Here is a 23,039-nt window from a genome sequence, read left to right as displayed (position 1 = left end):
TTAATTTTATTTTTATTTGTATAATTATAATCAGTATATGGTTCTCCCTGTATTTCTCTAATGGGCCTCTCTTATGAATGTTTCTGATATACTGACAGAAAAGCCTCCTTTGTTACTAGGTGTGGTGGTGCAAGTCTGTAATCCCAGAACTCAGGAGGCCGAGGCAGGAGGATTGCTGTGAACTTGAGGCGAGCCTGGGCTGCATAGTGAGACCCTGTCTCAAGAAGATGAACAAAAACCTCCTTTGCTGATTTTTTCCAGTTCCCAGTGAGCCAGAAGACATGATGGAGGTTTCTTGTGCATACATGTAAAATAATACATCCCCGTGAGGGGGTCCCACAGATTATTGCCTGTCTTCATCTTTTTAACTAGGAAACTTTTGTTATTGTGAATAATCTCAAATATTTGCTAAAAGGATAATCATCTGATGAAAGCTGTTTACTTGAGGCTGGATGTGGTGGTGCACTAGTAATCCCAGCACTCAGGAAATTTCAAGATGCCACTGCCAGAAATTAATGTTAGTCTTATATTATACTTGGATGAAATAGATACAAATTAGGAAATTTTAGTTAGATTTTTTTTTTGTCTTTTTGAGACAGGGTCTCACTATGCAGTTCAGGCTGGCCTTGAGCTCACTTTGTAGCCCAAGCTGGTCTTGAACTCACAATGATCCTCCTGCCTCACCCTCCCGAGTGCTGGGATAACAGGCATGTGCCACCACGCCCTGCCTTTCGTAACTATTTTGCTATTTGTCTCTCATAATGTTATGTTCTACATGTTAAAAATATATAATAAAATTCATTTTTAAAAAGATGTACCTCAAGAGGTAGCTTTTACATATTTTAAAACACAGCGATTCCTCCTACTTGTATTAATGGAGGCACTTTCAGTATTTTCCAAAAGTGTTTTTTTTTTTTTTCTTTTGGTCTTCTTATGTAGGTCAAGCTGGTCTTGAAATCACTGGGTAGCCCAGGCAGGTCTTGAACTCGTGGAGATCCTCTTGTGCCTCAGCTGTCCAGATGCTGGGATTACAGGCACATACCACCAAACGTGGCCCAAACTTTTGAATTTTCCTTCATTAATTGGTCTTTTATATCCAAACTTATTTCCACTGGACTTGTTAGAATGTATGTGGCACGGTTCCCAAAGTAGACATCTCTAACTTTGCGGTCATCTGTCCAGAGATAGCGCATAACAGCTACACCTGAAAGTGCATTACTACCAAATTTCTAACCAGCCTAACTTTGCTGGTGTTAGTTCTGTCATCAGAGAATCCAATGGGTCGTTTCGGATATAATCCGTTAAGATGAAGTCATAGTGGAGTGCGGTGGGTCCCTAACCCAATGTGATTGGTGTCCTTTTTATAAAAGAGGAAGCCTACATGTGGTGGCACACACCCATAATCCCAGCACTTGGGAGGCTGAGGCAGGAGGATATCTGCGAGTTCGAGGCCTTCTTGAACTACACAGCGAGACCTTGTCTCAAAAAATCTAAATGAAAAGAGGAAATGTGGAGATAGACACCACACACACACACACACACACACACACACACACACACGGAAACCACCTGTGAAGACAATGACAGAGACTGAGGTGACGCACGTACACACAAGCCAAGGTATGGCAACGATTTCAAGCAACCTCCAGAAGCCAGGAGACCCTTGGGATAGGTTTTGCCCCCTCAGTCTCAAAGGGAACTAACCCCACCAATAATTTGTCTTCTTGCCTCCAGAACTGTGAAAGTGTAAATTTCTGTTGTTGGGGCTGTTTAGTTTGTGGCCGTAGGGAGCTAAGCCAAGTGTGCAGAACTTAACATCCTTGCAGGACAAACACCTTGATTTCACTATCAAAGTAAACAAAATAATTTTGATCTGTACATTTCCTTAGCCATTGTGACTGTTCTTTCACCACCTGTTTATTTGCTTCAAATAGTTGAGGCGTGCAACCTTTGTTCCAGGACCCTGCAGCCCTTGAGCACCATATAATTTTCCAAAGCCTTAACACAGTTGAGAATATTTCCACAGCATTGACCGGCACAGATCGCGCTGACATCGCCTCAGTGTCTGTATTTTGTGTAGTCCTTGGGAGACACCACCGGTAATATCCACGAGATAAATAACTGCAAAATTTTTAAACATTCAGGCCATGCTGTGCAGAACCTCGCCCATCTTCGTGCAGGTGGGGTCCCAGTCCTGAGGGAACCGAATCACCACAATTCGCTTTTCCTCCTGCCACGCCAGTGTCTCCCCCCACCCTATTACCACGTTCTTAACCTCTGCTCCAGCTTTTGACAAGGAGCCATCAGGTGGAGTGTGACTACTTCCCATCTCTTTGTGGACCTCACAAATGACAGCACCATGTGGAAACTCAATTAAATGGTTGACGTGCAGGATAGGTGGGTTTCATCACTTGCCCAGCGAGATCCCTTTCTAGGAAAATGTTATGTCAAAACAAAAGACATGAAGCAGATAGAAGGCTCAGACCTGAAAACTCGAGCTCAGAAAAAACAATACAGTGAAAGATCCTCTTTACTTTTTGATGTTTTCAATGATACAAAAAGCAGTAAGACCGTACAAGTAATGAACATTCATAGAATCCCTGCAACTCTTCATGTGATTATTTTTCCTTTTAAAGTTAATGAGCTGAGGGTGGTGCAGGCCATCCCGTTGAGGAGGGGAGCTGGTGGCCTCTCTCTGTTGACTCGAGGCCTGGGAGGCCAGGGATGGTCTGGGGGCGGGGGTGAGGGGAAGGAAGTGCAGGTTCCAGGGAAGATTTCTAGCAGGTCAGCATGGAAACGACTGATCACCTTGGCCTCATTTCTACCTAAGCTGTGTTGTCAGGGGAGAGCGCCCAAATGAGGAGACAGCAGAGCAGCAGAACAGTAATCCAGGAGTGGCTGGAGAAATTGTTATTCATCCTCAGGCACATGCCAGCGGCTTGCAGCAGGTTCCTCTTGGTGCCTACTGGTCATGGGAGAGGAGGCAAAATCATGCCTCCAAGCAAGCAAAGCATAAAGGGTTCACCCAAGAATCAAAATAGTGAGGGCGTGTTGGCACACGCCTGTAATCCCAGCACCCGGGAGGCTGAGGCAGGAGGATCGCTGTGACTTCAAGGCCAGCCTGGGCTACAAAGTGAGTTCAAGGCCAGCCTGAACTGCATTGTGAATGAAACCCTTTCTTAAAAAGACAAAAAAGAAAAAAGAAAGGAAAAAAAAAAAAAACAGAAAAACAGTGACAAGTGTCAGAGAGGAAGAGCATGGCTGCGAAAAACAGCCGAGTATAAAGCAAGCAGAAAGCACAAACCAGCAACAAAGAGTGAACGAGCTCAAAGACGAGAATGAAGGACTGGAAAGAAAAATCACACTGCTGACCAAGGGAGTAAGTTTACTAAAAGGTTTGTTTCCTGACCACGCACACAACTTGCAAACAACATGAAGCCCATTAGCACTGAAAAGACCACAGCAAATTCCCATCCTGCAGGACAGCAGGCCTCGCACTTTCCAGACTTCACAACTGCGGCTTGACCGTTAAAGCTGTGACCTGCAGCACTCAGATGTTCATGGCTGAATGTTGTCTTTTCCATTATCCAAGGATCCATTGGAGGCTGTTTTCTAGGATCAGCCCCGATAAGTTGATCAGCCATGTCATTTAAGTGTCTGGTTTGCGGGCGTGGTGGCACACGCTGGTAATCCTAGCACTCGGGAGGCTGAGGCAGGAGGATTGTGGCGAGTTTGAGGCCAATCTGGGCTACAAAGTGAGTTCAAGGCCAGCCTGAACTGCATAGTGAGATTCTGCCTTAAAAAGACATACACACACACACACACACATAAAACTGGCTTTACATGAGGTGGATTTTTGTGGGAATTGAAAAACAAAAATTTTGAGCCAGGTGTGGTGGCTCACACCTGTAATCCCAGCACTGGGGAGGCTGAGGCAGGAGGATTGTTGCAAGTTTGAGACCAGCCTGGGCTACAAAGTGAGCTCAAATCCAGCCTGAGCTGCATAATGAGAACCTGTCTCAAAAAGACAAAAGAAAGAAAGAAAGAAAGAAAAACAAAATTTTTTAAGGTATATGGTAAAATAAAAAACATATCCTAGACCTTAATATTCTTAATAAATCCTAACTTCCCCAGAAATATTTCTTTTTTAAATTTACAAAAGAAATAGGAAACTGAGAGGTCATGCAGAAAGTTCTCAGTTTTAATAGATATAATTAATTGGATTAGGAAAATTTTAATTCCATTTATGTTAATCTTATTGGTGATTTTATTCTACATTATCCTAGGGCTGTAGAAACCAATCATTTTGTAATTTGGAGCGATTTTTGATGTCAGATTAAATAAATTCCATCACAGTTTAAAGGCAATATGCAGTTAAGTGGCTTAAAAATAGAAATAACAAAAAGTAAAACTTATTAGGATTATGCTTTAGGGATACCTTTGGGTTATTAGATTGGTATTATTTCATGTCGTTGGAAAAACTCACTTGTATACCAGAATTTCAGTTTCTGCAGATTCTAGTAAACTGAGTTTATTTTGGGGGGGTACCATTTTGACAGTCAAATTAGTAAATAAAGTGTCTTAATAGTTTGATGACACAAACTACTGATTAGGATTTAGAATATTAATTCAGCTGATAATTTTCTCTGTGTTCAGAAGAACTGCTATAGGGTCATGACTTTGAAAGGCAAAAATTTATACGAAGTAACATTTCAGTACTTAATCTTAAATAAATTATTAGAAAAATGGCCGGGTGTGGTGGTGCCCTCCGGTAATGCCAGCACTGGGGAGGCTGAGGCAGGAGGATCACTGCAAGTTCGAGACCAACCTGGGCTACAAAGTGAGCTCCAAGGCCAGCCTGAACTGCATTGTGAGACCCTGCCTCAAACAGACCAAAAAAAAAATCAACTCCATGTCCTCTCCCAAAACAACAGTCTAACAAAACTTGAAAGTGTAAGGTTTCAACCTTTAATTTATTTCACATAAATACATCTGTTTGTGTTGGGTTATTTGTGACAATTATTTTAATTAGTGGACTGTTTTTCCAGACTTTATATACGACTGCTTTTGTTGATTCGTTTGTATGCTTTTATATCCCATAAATTATTTTGGTTTTTTTTTTTGTACCGGGAATCGAACTCAGGACCTTGTGCTTGCCAGGTAGGCGCTTGTGCCGCTGAGCTATATCCCTGGCCCCCATAAATTATTTTGGAAAGAAAATCCTGGTAAAGTTGAGGATACTGACATATATCTGGAGAGAAAAAATGGTAATCACCGATGTAGGGCATCTGTAGAGTCTGCCTTTGTGAGTGTTGGTAGTTTAGATCAGCTTTGTTAACTTGGCTTTTTGTTAACTTTTAGCATGATTCTAGCTCAAATTTGTTGGCATCTGTGTATTGTTTTGTGCCTGGGATGGTGACGAGACAGCAGTCAGACCTGATTAAGGTTTGTGTTACCAGGTTTCTTATTTGAATATGGGCATTTCTGGCCACACTGTGTTTCCTACTAGGACTTAGGAGAATGTAACCAGATTATAACTCCAGTTGCACCCTGGGCTTGGTGGAAGTGTGCTGACTGTGCTGTTCTCCTGGGCAGAAGATGACATGGTGCCCTGCAACTTGTTAAGTTTTATCACATATACAGTATATCATATATTTTTGTATGGACCAAATAGTACATAACGCATTTTTACTACAAAAACAAAGTCATATAAATCACTGCAGAGAAAAAGTCAGTGTCTTATAATCACAGAAGAAATAAACCCAACTCTTAGCAGATTTCTATTGTTACTAGTGAGCCTGTGGTTCAAAGAAATTATTATAAAAACAGGGCTAATATTAAAGGAAGTTTGAAAAATGAAAAATCCTAACAGTCTGTTATTTTTAACGAATACTTATTTCATCTGATAAATGCAAAGATGGTTCAACAATGAAAATCTTTTCTTAAAGGTCATCATTTTATTTTAAAGAGAGTAGTAAAAGAAAGAAAGAAAAAAGAATAGCAGCATACCAACATCACAAACAAAAAAACAAAGCAAGAACATTAAAAGTGATACAGGGTTTCAAAACAAAATGATAGGAATTAACAGTGGTTGTTATATTACATATTGTTATCTTCAACTACATTGCTCAGATTATCAGATATAAAAATAGAAGATTGCTCGAACCATTAAAGAGAATTTAAAAAAACTATTAGATAAAACATTAGAGATAATACACAGTTTCACTAGACAAGATGGTAGGAATTCACCAGTGGTTGTTATATTGTATATTGTTGACTTCAAATTAGTTGTTCAGGTTACCAGATATAAGCATGCAAAATTGGTCAAAAATTTAAGCATTAACTGTTCCTTCAATAAACCATTAGACATCAGCAGTACAGTTATCCCAGTTATCCTTCCATATATATTTTTTCCAATCCTTCGTTCTTTTTCTCCTTTCCTTCATCCCAGTTGTTCCTTCCTTTGAGCAATTTCTTTCCCTTTTGTATCATCTATTGTACATTTTGAGTTTTACTTACTCTTTCAGGTTCCTACACCAGAGAGACAATATGATGTTTACACATGTGGGTCCGATTTATTTCACTCATGAGTATGGTCTTTAGTTGCATCCATTTACCTACAAAAGCCTTGAGTTTATCTTTTTTATAGTGGTGTAATACTCCATTCTATAAAAATACCACATCTTTTTTATCCATTCCTCATTTGATGGGCATTTGGGTTGTTTCCAAGATTTAGCTGTAACAAATTGTGCTGCTATAAACATAGGTGCACATATATCGCTGTGGTATGATGTTTTTAATTCTTCTGGGAAAATACCCAGAAGTGGAATAGCTGGGTTAAGTGGGACTTCCAATCCTAGTTTTGTGAAGAATCTCCAAACTGATTTCCGCAGTGGTTTCACCAATCTACACTCCCATCAGCAGTGGAGTGGGTTGCTTTCTCCCCACAGCCTCTCCAGCATTTGTCATTGGTTGATTTCTTGATGACAGCCATCCTTTCTGGGGTGAGATGGAATCTCAGTATTGTTTTAATTTGCATTTCTCGAATGACAAACAATATTGAACATTTTTTCATGTATTTATTCGCCATTAGTATTTTTTCATCTGAGAAGTGTATATTCATCTCAGATGCCCATTTTTGGATTGGGTTTTTGAATTTTGGGGGCCTGATTTTTTTTGAATTCTTTATATGTCCTAGGTAGAAGTCCTTTGTCTGAGGGGCAGTTGGCTAAATTTTTTTCCCAATTCATGGGTTTTCTTTTTACTCTATTGATTTCTTTTCATGTACAAAAACTTTTCAGTAAGATGAGATCCCAGTTGTTAATTCTTTTAATTCATCATTTTAATAGGAAAAATATAATTATCCCAATAGATGCTACAAATGCATTTGACAAAATTCAAGATACCCTCTTGATTTGTATCAATAATGACAAGGAGTAGGATACAAGGCTAATATCCAAAATTCAACTGCTTTCCCAAACACCAACAATTGGAATTTGACATTTTAAAACAATATTATTTGCAATAGCACCAAAATAATGAGATATGTATAAATCAAACAAGATATGCACAGGATTTATATGTGGAAAACTGCAACATCTATATACACGGAGAAGTATTTCTTGTTCACTAATTAGATTTGGTGTTAAGGTATCAGTCATTCCGAGTGATCTATGGATTCAAAGAGGTCCCAATAAAAAATAGTCAGCAAGGTTAATTTGTAGCCACTGACAAACTGATGATAAAGTTTATAGAGAAAGATGAAAACCCCTGAATATCCAACAACAGTACTGCGAAGTAAGGACAAAATTCGAGGAAGTACCACACCCAATTTCAAGTCTGTTACGGTGACTATTTAGAATGTCCCCCGAAGACCTCATGTATTCAGAGATCAGATTTTGGAGGATGAGTAGATTATGCAGATGCCTTCTCACAAGTGGATTCATGGGTGAGTTCAGTGAAGGACTGTGCTGTTGGGGGTGGGTCACTGGGTCACATCACTAGGCATGCTCAGGAAGGGTGTACCTCCCTCCCTGCCCCTCCCTTGGAGCTCTGCTTCCTGGCCGCTCATGCTTTCCTCTTCTCAGGCCCTTCCACCTTGTGGTTTCTGCCTTGGAGCCAGCCAACTACGGATTGAAACCGTGAGCCAGGCCAGGCGTGGAGGTGCATGCCTATAACCCCAGCACTCGGGAGGCTGAGGCAGCAGGACTGCCGAGAGTTCAAGGCCAGTCTGGGCTACATAGTGAGTTCAGGACCAATTTGAACTATATAGCTAGACCACCTCAAAAAACAAACAAATGAAAAAAAAAAGGCAAGGAAAAGAAAAGAAAAGAAACAAAACAAAACAAACTGTGAGCCCAGATAAAGCTCTCCTTTAAGTTGCCGGTTTCAGGTATTATATCTTATCGAGTGGAAAAGTGACTAAGACAAAGTATAATGCTATGGTAATCGCACAGTGTAATATTGGAAAAAGAACAGATACATTGATTAAAGAACAGAATCGACAGCCCAGAAATGGATGCACACATTTAGAGTCAACTGGCTTTATTTTTGTTTTGTTTTGTTTTGTTTTTTACAAAGGCACAATGGCAATTAAATGGAAAAATGCCTGCATACTCTTTTCAACAAACAGCACTGGATCAAATGGATGTTCCCATGAAAAAAATTGAACTCAGACACAGATATTTTAGTGTTCCTGGAAATTAAAATGGGTTATCAACCTAAATGTAAAATGAAAACTATAAAACTCTACCAGAAAACAGGTAAGAAACTCTAGAAAAACTTAGGGCTGGAAATGAGCTTTCGAATTCAATGCCACCCAGGCATGGTGGCGCATGCCTATAATCCCAGAACTTAGAAGACCGAGGCAGGAGGACTGCCATGAGTTCAAGGCCAACCTGACCACCTAAGTGTGTTCAAGGCCAGCCTGCACCAGATAGCTACATGCTGTCTCAAAAAAAAAAAAAAAAAAAAAAATTACCCAAAACAAAAAAAACAAAGAAAGAATGAAAAGACAAGCCACTGGGAGAAGATACTTGCAAAATACACATCCCAGTTCTGGGGGCATGATTAGGAAGGGCACAGATTCAAAACATACAATGAAGTGTTATAAAAAAGAATAAGAAACCAATTTGAAAATAGACAGAAGATCTGAACAGACACATCGAAGGAAATAGATGACGAATAAGCACATGAACATATGCTCTACATCATTTGTCACTGAGAGGCTCCTACTATAAACAGTAACGAGTATTTATCACTATATACCTGTAAAGGTAATTATCATTCAAAAACCGACAATACCGGGCTGGGGATTTAGCTCAGCAGCAAAGCGCCTGCCTGGCAAGCGCAAGGTCGTGAGTTCGGTTCTCGGTACCGGAGAAAAACCAAAAGAAAAAATCAAAAAAACGACAATACCAACTGCTGGCCAGGATGTAGGACAATAGGAATTCTCCTTCAGTGGTGGACGGGAATACAAAATGGTACCACCACTTTGGAGGACAGTTTAGCAATTTCTTATAATGTTCAACATAATTTTACCTTATGACCCAGCAATAGCGTTCCTTGGTATTTACCCAATTAATTTGAAAAATGATGTCCACCCAGAAACCTACATGTGAATGTTAACAGCAAGCTTGTTATAACCAGCAAACAATGGAAACAACGAAAGATGTATTTCAGTAGTTGAATGGATGAACTGTAGAAACACCCACATAATGGCCTATTACCCAGAAATAAAAATAAAGGAGCTATCAAGACACAGAGAGACTTAGAGGAAACCTGAATACATATTCCTAAGTGAAAGAAGCCAATTTGGGCTACATAGTGTATGATTTCAACTAAGTAACATTCTGGAAAAGGCAACATTATAGTGTAAGAGGCAGTGGTTAATGGAAGGAGAAGGAGGGAAAAATAAGTGAAGCACAGGGATATTTAGGGTTGTGTATATACTCTGTATAATAATGTAATTGTGGGTACATGTCATAGATTTGTTAAAACCCACTGAACTTTAGGAAAGAAAAAGTGAACTCTAATGTACACATTTTTAAAAAAATCACTCACAAGGTCAGGGGAATTCCAGAATTGAATGCAGAATAGGACCACAGGCTGGGGCAGGAGGATTTCTGTGACTTTAAAGCCAACCTGAACTACAGAATGAAACCTGGTGTTAAAACACTAAAAAAAAAAGAACGCACAATGTGACCATACAGTCTATTACAAAAGTAGGAAACAAACAGACTGAAGAGGGCAGAAAAGTAACGTAAAGTAACTTTGGAAAGGAGTCAGGTCTAGAAAAGTAAGGACAAAGAACTAACCTACATTATCACTGGGTTCTGTTTGATAACAATGCTTCCCATGAGTGTATGGAGTTTAACAATTCTATTTTTTTTTTCCTTTGTCTTTTCAAAACAGGGTCTCGCTATGCAGTTCAGGCTGGCCTTGAGCTTACTTTGCAGCCCAGGCTGGCCTCAAACTTGCAAGGATCCTCCTGCCTCTGCCCGAGTGCTGAGATTACAGGTGTACACCACCACACCTGGCTGGAGTTTAACAATTCTGAAACCACTTTACACATGTGTTGGAATCAGACAATTCAAGTAAGTGAATAGTAGATTGTGGAAGTCGGAGTGGGAGTTTACAAAGGAAAAGAGGTTACAATAATCCATGTGGTATTGGACTGAACATCAGTATGAAATCATGTTTCACTAAGTGGATGTTCTAGTTTATATCTGGGTGTCCCCCCAAAACGTCATGCCCTCATAGCCACATGCGGCTTTTGGGAGATGAATTGTAGGGATGGATACGCATCAGTGGATTAGCCTACTGGTGAGTTTATAGCTCAATATGATTTGGGAGGTGAATCCTGGTTAGAGTAAGTGGGTTACTAGGGACGCAGCCTGGAAGGGTCTGTCTCCTTCCATCCACCCCGACCCCTGCTTCCTGACTGCTATGCCATAAGCAAGCCTCCTCTGCCACGCCCCTCGGCCATGCCTGCCTTGGAACTAGCAGGCTATGGACTGAAACCACTACAAAATGTGAACCATAATAAACCTTTCCTCTTTAGGGTTTTGGGTATCAGTTATTGTGTAACAGCAATGAGAAAGTAATTTAGATAGAAACAACGATGTTACATACAGAAATATCTACAATTATGTGTAAATGTACATGTATATGTGCATTAGTATGTTGCATGCTTCCTTACCCTATTTGTTGAAATGACCAAGAAGCAATGAAATGGTTATAGCAATGAGTAAATGCAGTGGCCAGGTCTTGGTTGATGACACCATTCTTGAGAAAAGGAACCAGGCTTCCTGGAGCAATGGTTGATTCTAGGACTGGAGAAGGAAATATACATGAGCCTGGAACATCTTTTAGCACTAGAAAGTAAGGAAGTGCTAAAATAAAATCCACCATGAAGGGTAGGTCAGGAGTCCACTGAGAGAATTCCCAAAGTTTGCAATCCGATCAATTACAACAGCAAAATAAAATAGTATTCATGATAACACAAATAATAAACATGCATCAATCCAAACACAGATACATAAATGAGTGAATAAATTAAAAAGCAGGGGAGGAAACATATCCCAGAAGTGGAGTGTAACTCCTCCCACCCTAACTATGGACAATGAATGTATGGTGGCTTCCTTCCAAAAAGTGTAATATGGAAAGGGGAAAAATGTAGTTTTGCAGTATGGAACCCCGATAAACTACCTCAGTCAGGTGATCTGGGTTAACATCAGCAGTGATATAAATACAGGGTATGATAGAAAAATATGGTATATGTTTAAATTTTAAAATTATACAATAAGACACATTACCAGAAATTCCCCTGAAAAGACTCCCCCTTATTTTGAACACACTTGTCCCACCATTCTTGCCACATTCTGAAATAGCTCTGGAAGTCCTTTATAATTGTCTTTAGTTGTGCTGTCTCGACTGCACTGATTTCCTAAATCAATTAAAAATGTTTATGTTTGTGGTCATTTTGATTTTGTGGAACAGCCGGCAGTCATATGGTGCCAGACCTGGTGAATGGGAACATGCCCTAATGTTTTTAGGAGACTGCCTTTCTTTTGGATGGGACCCAGTAGCAGCGCATTCACTGTCTTTATTACACCTTGTGAAGACACAAGAGGACTGCCAGAACTGCTTCAGAAAGCGGCCAGATCCAGGGGTGTAGCTCAGTGGCACAGCACCTGCCTGGGAAGCATGAGGCCCTGAGTTTGATTTCTGGTACAAAAAAAAAAGCAGTCAGAAGGACGCAAGGAGTGTGTTTGAAGTGATGGAGGGTATTTCAAGGAGGATAGATGGCAATGTGTCCTTTACTAACATAGTTTATTTTTCTATTTAGACATTCACCATATATTTCGATCTTATCTCATATGTGCCTTTGATAGGTAATGATACGGGCAGTTTACCTTGGTATTCTTCTCCCCAAAAGCACACAATCCTAGTCTAATTATGGGGAAAATATTAGACAAATCCCAGTAGAGGAACATTCTACAGAACACCTAAACAGTACTCCTCAAAACTGTTGAGAACGAAAACAAGAAAAATCAGCCAGGTATCATGCTGCATGCCTATAACCCCCAGCAGTCTGAGGCGCTGAGGCAGCAGGATCTTTTGTTTCACCCTAGCCTGAGCAACTTAGGGAAACCTTGTTTCAAAATTAAAAAGAAAAAAAGTTAAGGGCTAGGCATGTAGCTCTGTGTGAAGGCCTTGAGTTCAATCTCCAAAGCAAAAGTAAAGTAAAAAGTAAGTAAAGTAAAGTAAAATAAAATAACAAATTTAAGAAAATGTCACTGCCAAGAGGAGCAAAGATACGATCACTAATGTAATGTGGCGTAGCCAATAAGATCCTGGAACACAAAATTGACATGAGGTATAATCCAAGGAAATCCGAATAAAGTATGGAGTTTAATTAATAAGAAAGTATTAATATAGCTCATTGATTTTATCAAATGTCTTATGCTAATAAGCTAGTAATACAGGAAACTGGGTGTGGGTATATGAGAACTCTGCATTGTCTTCCTAAGTTTGCTGTTAAGTCTAAACAGTTCTTAGAAAAACATGTATAAAAATGGCATTTTAAAAAAGTAGAGGGCCTGTTGAAAAGAGACACACTGATCAACGTAATTTATGAACCTTGAGGAAGCAGCTATAAAAGCTATTCTGGGGACACATGGATAAATCTGAACTTGAAGTAATATCAGAGGATGGTCAGTCTTAGTTGGGAGAATATTATATGGTCAAATGGGAGAACGCCTTCTTCACTCTTGGAGAAGAGGCATGCTGGCCTATCTAGGGATGCCATGGAGCATTTTGATAAATTCTGCAACTTATCTCAACTTACTAAAGAAAGGAAAAGGCATATTTGGAAAGAAAAGGCAACTGGAAAAATGTTAAGAATGGTGACTTTGAATTATGAATCTAAATGAAACGTTTATCATGATATTCTTTCACATTTCTGTAGGTCTGAAGTTTTTCAAAACAAAATTTTAGGTAAAATATCAATATGATTTTAGATTTGGACAAAATGATAATGAAAACTGACCTGGAAATAACAGACTAGCAAAACCAAGTAAGAAAGTGTACAACTAAAACTACTTAAAGTAGAAGTTTTGGTACCCAATTGCAGAGTCCAGAAACAGATCTGAATATGTTTGGAAATTCAATGTAGGAGTGGAAATGGCTTTTTCAATCAATGTGGAAAATCAACAAGTGAGATTGGGATAACCAGAGACATCTTTAGGGAAGAAAAACGCTGAATCTGTCCTTAATTCCCACTACATATATTTCAAATAAATATTTAAATGTTAAAAAATAACAGTGAGAATACTGAAAAAATATGCTAAGTTTATTCTGAAATGTAAAGCCCTTTCTTCAGCGAGGTAAAAATCCTAAAAGCCTTGAAGACTGATAACTATAACTACATAAATAAATGAAGCCGAGGAAAATATTACAAATCAAATGACAATGGACTAATATTCTTAGCTTTCAAAAAGCTCATACAAATTAGAAAATCATTTACTAGAAAACAGAACATGATCATACAGTTCACAGAAAATATCCGGAACCAATACACATGAAAGATATGTTCCATTTCCATTAAAAGGCATTAAATTTTCATTAAAATGAAAGAAACCATTTGTTCATTTTCAAGCGATCAAACTTAAAACGTTTAGCAACCAGGATTGGCATGGGTCTGGTAAATAATCACATTATATGTGCAAGTATACAGGGCGAAATTTTCTGGAGGACAATTCTGCAGCAGCTATACAACTGCAAGTGAAAAATACCTTTTGATCCAGAAATTCCACTGTAGGAATTAACCCTGTAGACACAATCTCATTAAATGTACAAGTATGTTCATTGCAATAAGACTAGTAAGAATAAAATATTGGGAACACCCAAAGTGCATCAATATTTAAACATTTATAACGAATTGGAATATCATAGTCATTAAAAAGAATGTGTCTTAGGAAGAAAACGTTCAAATGGGGAGGGGAACAAGAGAGAAGGGAGGGGGAAAGGAATGAAGGGAAAAGTAAAAAAAAAAAAAGAAGGAAACAAAGCTTTTGGAAATGGGGAGTGGTTGAAGGGAGGGTGGGGGAATGGGAAAAAAAACAAGTTATATCACGTACAGGGACAAATTCCCTATGATGAATGCAATCATTCTGTATATCTAAAGTGTACCGATAAGTCAGACTGAAAAAAGAGTATTTCTGAGTATAATGATACAGAACGGTCTTATAAAATACAAGTAGCAAAACAAGAGCAAGGTACAGAAGAGTGTATATAGTCTGATTCCATTATTGTACAAAATTTTTAAAGTGCATTATTTGCTGCCAGGGATGGTGGCACATGCCTATACCACCAGCACTCTGGGAGGCTGACGCAGGAGGATTGTAAGTTTGAGCCTAGCCTAGACAACTTGGAGACCCCGTCTCAATATTTTTAAATGAAGGGCTGGGGATGTAGCTCAGTGTCAAGGCCCTCGGTTCAATCCCCAGTACTGAAAAAAAAATTTATATATATATATATATAAAATTTTCTAACAAACAAAAATACAAAACACTTGAAGCTGGTTACCTCTACAGGTTAAATATCTGGGTGGGGGGGAACGGGGCAGAAGTTTGAATTTTACATCTTTCTGTACAATCTCATCGCTTTGCCACATGCATATATCTACTTTCCCCCCTTTTCCAGAACACTTCATTAGGTTATTTTGATATGTTAAGTAAAGTAGAATAGTGGTAGTGTTTTCAATATATGGTAGTTAAGTGTGAAGTTTTACAAACTAGACCCTCCCCTTGAATTTTCATTAAGTGTTACATTTGCCCTTGATGCCTTAATCAGAATGCTTTCCTGTTAAGTACGATTTAAGAGGCACTTTTGAGTCTATAACAAACTTTGCGACAGAATGATTAGGCACTGTTGCTCCAGGACCAACTCTTGGCTGGGTGTGATGGTGCACTCCTATAATCCCAGCACTCTGGATGGCTGAAGCAGGAGGACTGCACGTTCAAAACCACCCTGAGCAACTCAACAACTTAGCAAGACCTGCCTCAAACTGTAAAAAATTTTAAAAGGGTTGGGGATGTAGCTCAGTGCAAAGATCCTAGGTTCAACGCCGGGCCTAGTGGCACAACCTATACTCCTAGCACTCAGGAGGCTGAGGCAGGAAGATTGTGGTGAGTTTGAGGCTAATCTGGGCTACAGAAGTGAGTTCAAAGCCAGCCTGCACTACATAGTGAGACCTTGTCTGCAAAAAAAACATAAAGACCTAGGTTCAAACTCCAGTCCAGAAAAATAAAGACCAACTCATACTTTGAAGGGCATTTGATGATTTATAAACATAAATATGAAATTAACATTCTATTTGGGCTATAAAAACATAAAAATTACAACAAGACTTTACACATACAGTTAAAGTATCCATTGAATTTAGGAAAACACTAACACACTGGAAAAAATACAGTCATAAAATTAGCTCTTACATTTTTCTGGGGACAGAGAAGCAAAAGAAATGAGATAAAAAACAAAAAACAAAGCCGGGCATGGTGGCTCACGCCTGTATGTAATCCCAGCACTCAGGATGCTGAGGCAGGAGGATAGTTCGAGGTCGAGGCCAGCCTGGGCTATAAAGTGAGCTCAAGGCCAGCCTGAACCACATAGCGAGACCCTGTCTCAAAAAGACAAAACAAAACAAAACAAAAAAAAAAAACACTACCAAAAACAGGGTGAGACAATCATTTATTTATTAGACAGGGAAGATCATTTAAAGAGAGGAAACATATCCAAAGAGAATGTGTTTAGCGTGGTATTGTAAGCATCGATGTTCACAAGAAACAACGCTACTCAGTGCATCATGGAAACAGGCCACATACAACCAGAAAGATGCTGTCATGCCACTCAAAAGTAAGCCGCATTGCTTAGGAAACAATTAATTACTTGGGAGTTACAGAGCATGTCTCCAACTCACTGATCTGCATTTTCTGCTGCTGGGCTACTGGCCCATCGTATTTGGCTGGTTCCCTGATTATTAAGGAGTCTTCCTGTATTCTGGAGAACTTTCATTGGTGCATACTTCTCATACTTCTGAATTGTTACTGAAATCAGAGTCAACTGCAGGCTTAATTAGTTCATTATCATTACATATTTTTAACTACCCTAGGTAGTAATGGACTACTTTATAGTGCTATAAGTAACATTTCATACTTAATACATTTAGCACTGTTACAATCCACTCAAATCACCTTCAGTCCTATGGTACAAACCTTAACACAGACAACACAGAGTCACTGGCATAAATTTAAGAACAGATTTGGGGCGCTCACCTGGCCCGAGGTATACAAGCTCCTAGCAAAGTTACACACACCCGACAACTGCTATATCAATTTTTTGCCAAATTATCTGGCATCATTTTTAGCAGGATTTTCCTGACTGGGCAGAAAAAGAGAGATTTCCATACCTGTTCTAGAAACTATTCAAAATTTTATAAGTAATAGTATATCACGATTGCTTGGCTTATGAGGAAAAACTACTCAGCATAAGATTAACTGAGAAACCTATTGGGTATCTGGCCCTCCCTCCTTAAGTCTGCTGACTTACTGACCACTTCCTTTCACTGTAGTAAGTTCTCAAGATGAGAACATTTCATTGCACAGAGAAAACTCTATTTGGGTAATCAGTCACGAAAGACTAGATACGAATCCACTTATATTAAATGATCAGAACAGACATAGCTATGGAAAAAGAAGTGGTTGCCTAGGGCTGGGGGTGGGTACTGGAAGAAAATGAGAGGCAACTGCTACAGAGTTCAGAACTCCTTTTGGGGTAATATAATACCCTAACTTTGACTGCGATCATGGTTGCACAAGTTTGTGGATATATTTTAAAAATCAGGCCGGGCATGGTGGTGCACACCTGTAATCCCAGCACGTGGGAGGCTGAGGCAGGAGGATCCTTGCAAGTTCGAGACCAGCCTGGTCTATAAAGTGAGCTCAAGGCCAGCCTGAACTGCACAGGGAGACCCTGTCTCAAAGACCAAAAAAATAAAAAATACAAAAAATAAAAAATCACTTAACTTTACCCATTAAATAGATGAGTTACAAGCCATGTGAATTATATCTCAGTAACAGTGCTACAAAAACACATTAGGAAAGGAAGATAGCCCCACAAGAGAAGAAAATAAGAGGCTCTTCCAAATCAAGTCGTACCTGAGGAAACAATAGACGGGCCTAATTTAAGAGGCTGGTTTTTCGCACAGTATTTTGACTTCATTATTATCACTTTAATCCCTAACTTCACATTTCTAACACATTTCTAAATTATTTTAAGTTACCAACAGATTCTAACTTTGTTCTCATTAGAGAGCAGAGTCAATGTTCCACAGATTGAGCTGGTAAACGAAAACAATAAAAATCCAATGATAAAATAATGTTGTCCTATGGGGCTGTGCATTACCAGGCAGAACAGAAGGGCTGAGACTCATTTCTAAGGGAAACATGTCATCAAGTATAAGGGCATCTTATGGCTCTTGCCCAAACGGTATTTCCTTTTCAAATCTGCATACAGTTATTCCCTTTACACCTGTACAGTTCAACGGAAGTAATTCCTTGTATCTATACAATTCAACAAGAACAATGTTTTCTAAAAAGAAAAATAAAGTTGAGCTTCCTGTAGGTTTTTTTTAATTTTATTTTTTTGCCCAAAGAGCTGGCCTAACTTCTCTAAGAGTAAAATTACTGTTTGTGCATAAATTCAACTTTGTATCCTCATCTTTATCTTCAGCACCGTACAGGGAAGATGTGAAATGGTAAGCCAGGTATAAATCAGGAACTACAACAGCAATTCCTTACATGACCTTAATTGTCTAAACAAACTGAATATATTAGTTCCAAATATTTAGAACATATTTGGCTTAATTCCTTTGCATATGCCTTTAGATTAATGAGTTTTCCTCATTTTCACTAATTTACTAGCTTAGTATTAAATAGACTAACACAGACTTTGAATAAGTTAAAACTGGCTTAATCACTTTTCCTCACTGATTACTATTCTTCTACATAGGCAGGCAGGATAATAAAATCGCAACTCACTTTATAGTCATCTTCCACTATTCTTAATACCATATAATCAGGGAAATTCTTTACAGCTAACTGAACAGAACAGAAGCAGCCTTAGAGCAAGCTGAGCTTGTTAAATATATTTGCTATGACAGAATTTCTGACACAAAAATTGCTTACTGCACATGATCTCAGAGAAGTGATCAAACAAGACAGCTGATGTTAGCTGGGAGTGCTGGGGGGTGAGAAGTAAAAATTGGCAAATATCTGTGAAAGCAGAACCACTTTTTATGGGACATAAGAAAAAGTGAGAAATCACCATTTCAGAATTTGACAAGAACTGAAGACCACTTTACTGTCATTCGGGCTGCAAAACGCAGTAGTCATACGGTATCTCCAAAAAAGATTGCTAAAACCTGTAGTGCAAAAGAAATCTAAGTAAATAAATAATCTCAAACACCACCATCATTTTTCATGTGTTCAAAACAGTAACTTGTATAAAAGATGCAAATTTGTTTGAAATGAAAAAAATTCCCTATATGAAAGATCAAAGACTCATTTCACAGATAATGTATATACTCTAGTAACAACCTCATGAACAGTGTACGAACAGGGGCCATAGATTTTTTTTTTAAATTAGGTCTGAAAGGTCAATATAAATACTGATTGGGGCGAGTACTTCGCACCCCAAACTCCAACATTCAGCTCTGTGTCCTGTCCTATCCTGATACTACAATTTGTAAAAATCTTAACGGCGCAGTGTATCAAGTTTTCGTAACTTCAGTGATGTGTTAGAGGACAATGCATCTTGGTTTGAAGAATTTGTTGTTTCTGAAGGCTGGAACAGTACACGACCACGGTGATTAAATACATAAAAGGAGGGATGATTCCTTAAGGTGTCAAATGTCCTTAAAAGGAAAAACAAAGCATTGATTTTAGATAAATATTTATAAAAGCCTACTTGAAAATATGCAGGCTTCTAATGAATTATGAGTTTGCTATGGGTTATATTTTTCAATAAGTCCTAAGTCCATGAAATCAGACTATATATGATAATCATACTGTATCTCACTTTTTTACTATACAAAGAAAATTCCGAACCTGGAAAAGCAGCAAAAAGTTCTCAAATGTTTGTTATTCAGCCATCCCTTTCAGGAGGCTTACGAACAGTAACCCAAATACTCGCTCCACTTTAATCACCTCTGCAATCTAACAGTAGCTGATGTCAAAGCCTTTTAAAAACCAGTAGATTGTACCTTTGATGATTCCCATTTGAACCTTACTATTCAAGTCATGTGACCACTTCACAGATCTGTGTTCTAAAAACCTTTCAAGTACAACAAAAAATTCCCTTTGGCTCTCTGTACATCCTGTTGGCCAAAATGTTATATTCTGCTACAACCTACCTGATGCTGTTTTATTTTACTCCTTTCTTTCCTGGCCCCTTGCCTGTGATTCTTGCGAGACTATTTGTAAGAACGATACTGATAGTTGGCCTTCTTCTTTTCCAATGAGATTGATATAGTCTAAAATAAGTTCACAGATACCTTGTCAGATGGCTTTAGTGCTCACTTTTATATATTATTTTCCTAGAAAGAACAGGAGAACTTTTCCTTTTATAAAAACTCAAACCTCAAAGTCAGCTCCCCTAAACATCTACAAAGCATCATACAAAGCAGGAGGTGCAATGGGTGATTATTTAAAATGTGAATGATGGGAAAAAATTTTTAAAAGAGAAAAAGATAAAGAAGAAATAAAAACAAATGTAAATAATGAATTAAACTGAAGGTCGGGATGAGCTCTCTCTACCACATAAATGTTTATTGTGAACACTTTTTTTTTACTTTTTTTATCTTCTTTTTTTTCTTCTTCTTCTTTTTGAGACAGGGTCTCGCTATGCAGTCCAGGCTGGCCTTGAGGTCATTTTTGTAGCCCAGGCTGGTCTCGAACTTGCAACGATCCTCCTGCCTCAGCCTCCTGAGTGCTGGGATTACAGGAGTGCACCACCACGCCCGGTTCTTTTTGCCTTTTTGAGACAGGGTTTCGCTATGCAGTCCAGGCTGGCCTTGAGCTCATTTTGCAGCCCAGGCTGGTCTCAAACTCACAACAGTCCTGCCTCAGCCTCTCGAGTGCTGGGATTACAGGGGTGCGCCACCACACCCGGCACTGTGAACACTTCTAAGAAAATATACACAGCTTATATTTTCAGGATCAGGAAGGTAGATGAAGTCCAGAGATGAAATTAAACCAATATAAAGTAAAATGTGAGCAAGAAAAGCAAACAAATCCCATGAGAATAGCTTATAAGAAGTACAGGAGAAAAACAAAAGGAAAATAATACTCTTTAACCTAGGGATAGAAAAGAGCTTATAGGCAACACTTATGCCACAAATCAGCTTCAAGTAAGAGAAAATAGAAAAATGCCTTATTCTTCCAAAGACTATGTTGGTAAGAAAGGATGAAAGAGAAAGAATGGGAAGAAAAGGAGGAGGGATGGAAGGAAATAGAGAGGAGGGAAGAAAGAAAGGGGAAAGAGAGACGGAGCTTGGTTACAATTTCAGAGGAATTACCTATACCTATTTCCATCTACCAACAAAACAATAATTTTAAGCAACTAGTAAATACCACAAACTACTACCTCATTCTACTATCAATAATCAGGCATTCAATTTGCATTTTTCCTACCTTATCAAACGCTGCCTCAATATTTTTACCTCATTACTCATATAAACTGATTAATCAAAATATAAAAACAAAAACAATTTTTATGTACCAGAATACATACACTGTAGATTATAGATTTAAAGCAAATCCCTATGAAATTAAATGCCTCTGAAAAGGGAAAGACTTACTTATTCTTCAGTTCTGAAGTGGCATCCATGTCTTTAAACTCCCCTGCAATATGAACTATACCGTAACAGGTAACTGCAAAGGCCAGAAGTGTCTGAAGAACTATCTGTGAGTATAAAAATTAAGATTACTAAAAAGCACACAAATACCACAGGAGACATTTACAATCTTTCCTTCTATATGGTTTCTAAGGGGCAGTCCTCACAGCATCACACATCAAGGGTTCAAGTCTCACTTGAAATGCTTTGCACTCAGACACAATAAGATCTATAAATTCTGTGGTTTGGCAGCAAAAATACTTCCACTGCTTCAAAAACCAAATATAACATACTCAGACAAAATCACTGAGTACTGAATGGTATCAAACCACTTAATTATTAAATATTACTTGCTTCCAAGAGCAACTAAGAACTTTTAAATTATTGTTCAATGTCACTGAATACACGATGCATACAGGTATTATGTAAAGAGAAGTAATAAAAAGACACCGGGCCTGGGGATTTAGCTCAGCTGCACAGCACCTGCCTGGCAAGCGCAAGGTTGTGAGGTCAATTCCTGGTTGGGGGGGGGGCGGGGGACGACACACCAATCTACCCCCCACCTGCTTAGGAAATAGACGCTTCCCAGTACTTTTCAAGTCCTACGTGTCCCACTCTGATTATTTCCTTTACCTTCCCTCTCAAAGTTAACTATTTTTCTTGCCGGGCATGGTGGCACACATCTGTAACCCCAACACTCTGGGAAGCTGAGGCAGGAGGACTGCACACTCGAGTGCAACCTGGGCAACTTAGCAAAATCCTGTCTCAAAATAAACTGGGGATGGAGCTCAGTGTGAGGTCCTGGGTTCAATCCCCAGTATTGAAAAAAAGAAATATTGGTTCTGATTGTATATTAATCAGTTCCTTTTTTCTTGATAATTTTTACAGCTATGTACGTATGTATCTCTGAAACATACTGTTTACTTTTGCTCATTGTGAACTTTATTTAAATAGATTCAAGTGTATTTTTTCTGTATAGCGTTCTCCTTCCACATAATATTTGAGATTCATGCCCGCTGTAGTATGCAGTTGGAGTCCATTCATTTTCATAGTATTTCCTCATACAAAAACGCCACAATTTATCCATTCCAGCGTTGCAAGACATGTGTTCATATTGTTTTCTATTACTTTTACAATGTCTACATGAACATTCTTGTGTGTCTCCTGGTGCCCAGGAGTGGAAATATAATATTGAATATGCATGTTTACTGGTTAATACTAAACTGTTTTTCAAAAAGGTTGTACAAACAATAATGCTGAGTGTTTGGAATTAACCAACACAGAATTATAAGCATACTTTCTTGATTGTGATATTCTGAATTTTTAAAGTTTTCTAGTTTTAATCAGAAGAAAACTATTGCACATAGATAAAAATGTGTGCCTCTACAATAAAGCAAAGATGACAGACTGAGATAATAGTAACATCTCATATCCTCAATTATATCCAACTAAAGTCAAAATTAACCAGAAGCTGTTATTCTAAATTAAAACCTAACATACTATGCAATACCAGTTTGCACTCCAACCTCCTGTGTACCAAAGAGACTTTTTTCTTTTTCTTTTTTTTTTTTTTTTTTTTTTT

The 23,039-nt window shown here is 38.6% G+C and overlaps 1 protein-coding gene and 1 pseudogene across 3 annotated transcripts in view; one reads left to right on the top strand and one right to left on the bottom strand.

Annotated features, from left to right (window-relative positions):
- The window catches only part of LOC102023917, a 41,204-nt pseudogene extending 37,679 nt beyond the window's left edge, over nt 1-3,525 (top strand).
- The window catches only part of Mmgt1 (membrane magnesium transporter 1), a 46,881-nt gene that overhangs the window by 19,116 nt on the left and 4,726 nt on the right, over nt 1-23,039 (bottom strand). Inside the window, exons 3-5 of one of the 3 annotated variants that reach the window (XM_005404604.2) lie at nt 21,422-21,525; nt 19,976-20,095; nt 19,392-19,477 (exon numbers count right to left, since the gene is read on the bottom strand). In XM_005404604.2, coding sequence (XP_005404661.1) covers nt 19,987-20,095; nt 21,422-21,525 — 213 coding nt within the window. In that variant the 3' untranslated portion in view covers nt 19,392-19,477; nt 19,976-19,986. Of the gene's footprint in view, nt 1-11,200; nt 11,334-17,512; nt 19,478-19,975; nt 20,096-21,421; nt 21,526-23,039 lie in introns of those variants that run through there. The other 2 variants (XM_005404605.2, XM_005404603.2) reach the window with 2 other exon arrangements.

The sequence above is a fragment of the Chinchilla lanigera genome, unplaced genomic scaffold (genome assembly GCF_000276665.1).
Source record: "Chinchilla lanigera isolate Chin_1 unplaced genomic scaffold, ChiLan1.0 scaffold00088, whole genome shotgun sequence".
Classification (NCBI taxonomy): Eukaryota; Metazoa; Chordata; class Mammalia; order Rodentia; family Chinchillidae; genus Chinchilla; species Chinchilla lanigera.
This window is presented reverse-complemented; position numbering and strand designations above follow the sequence as displayed.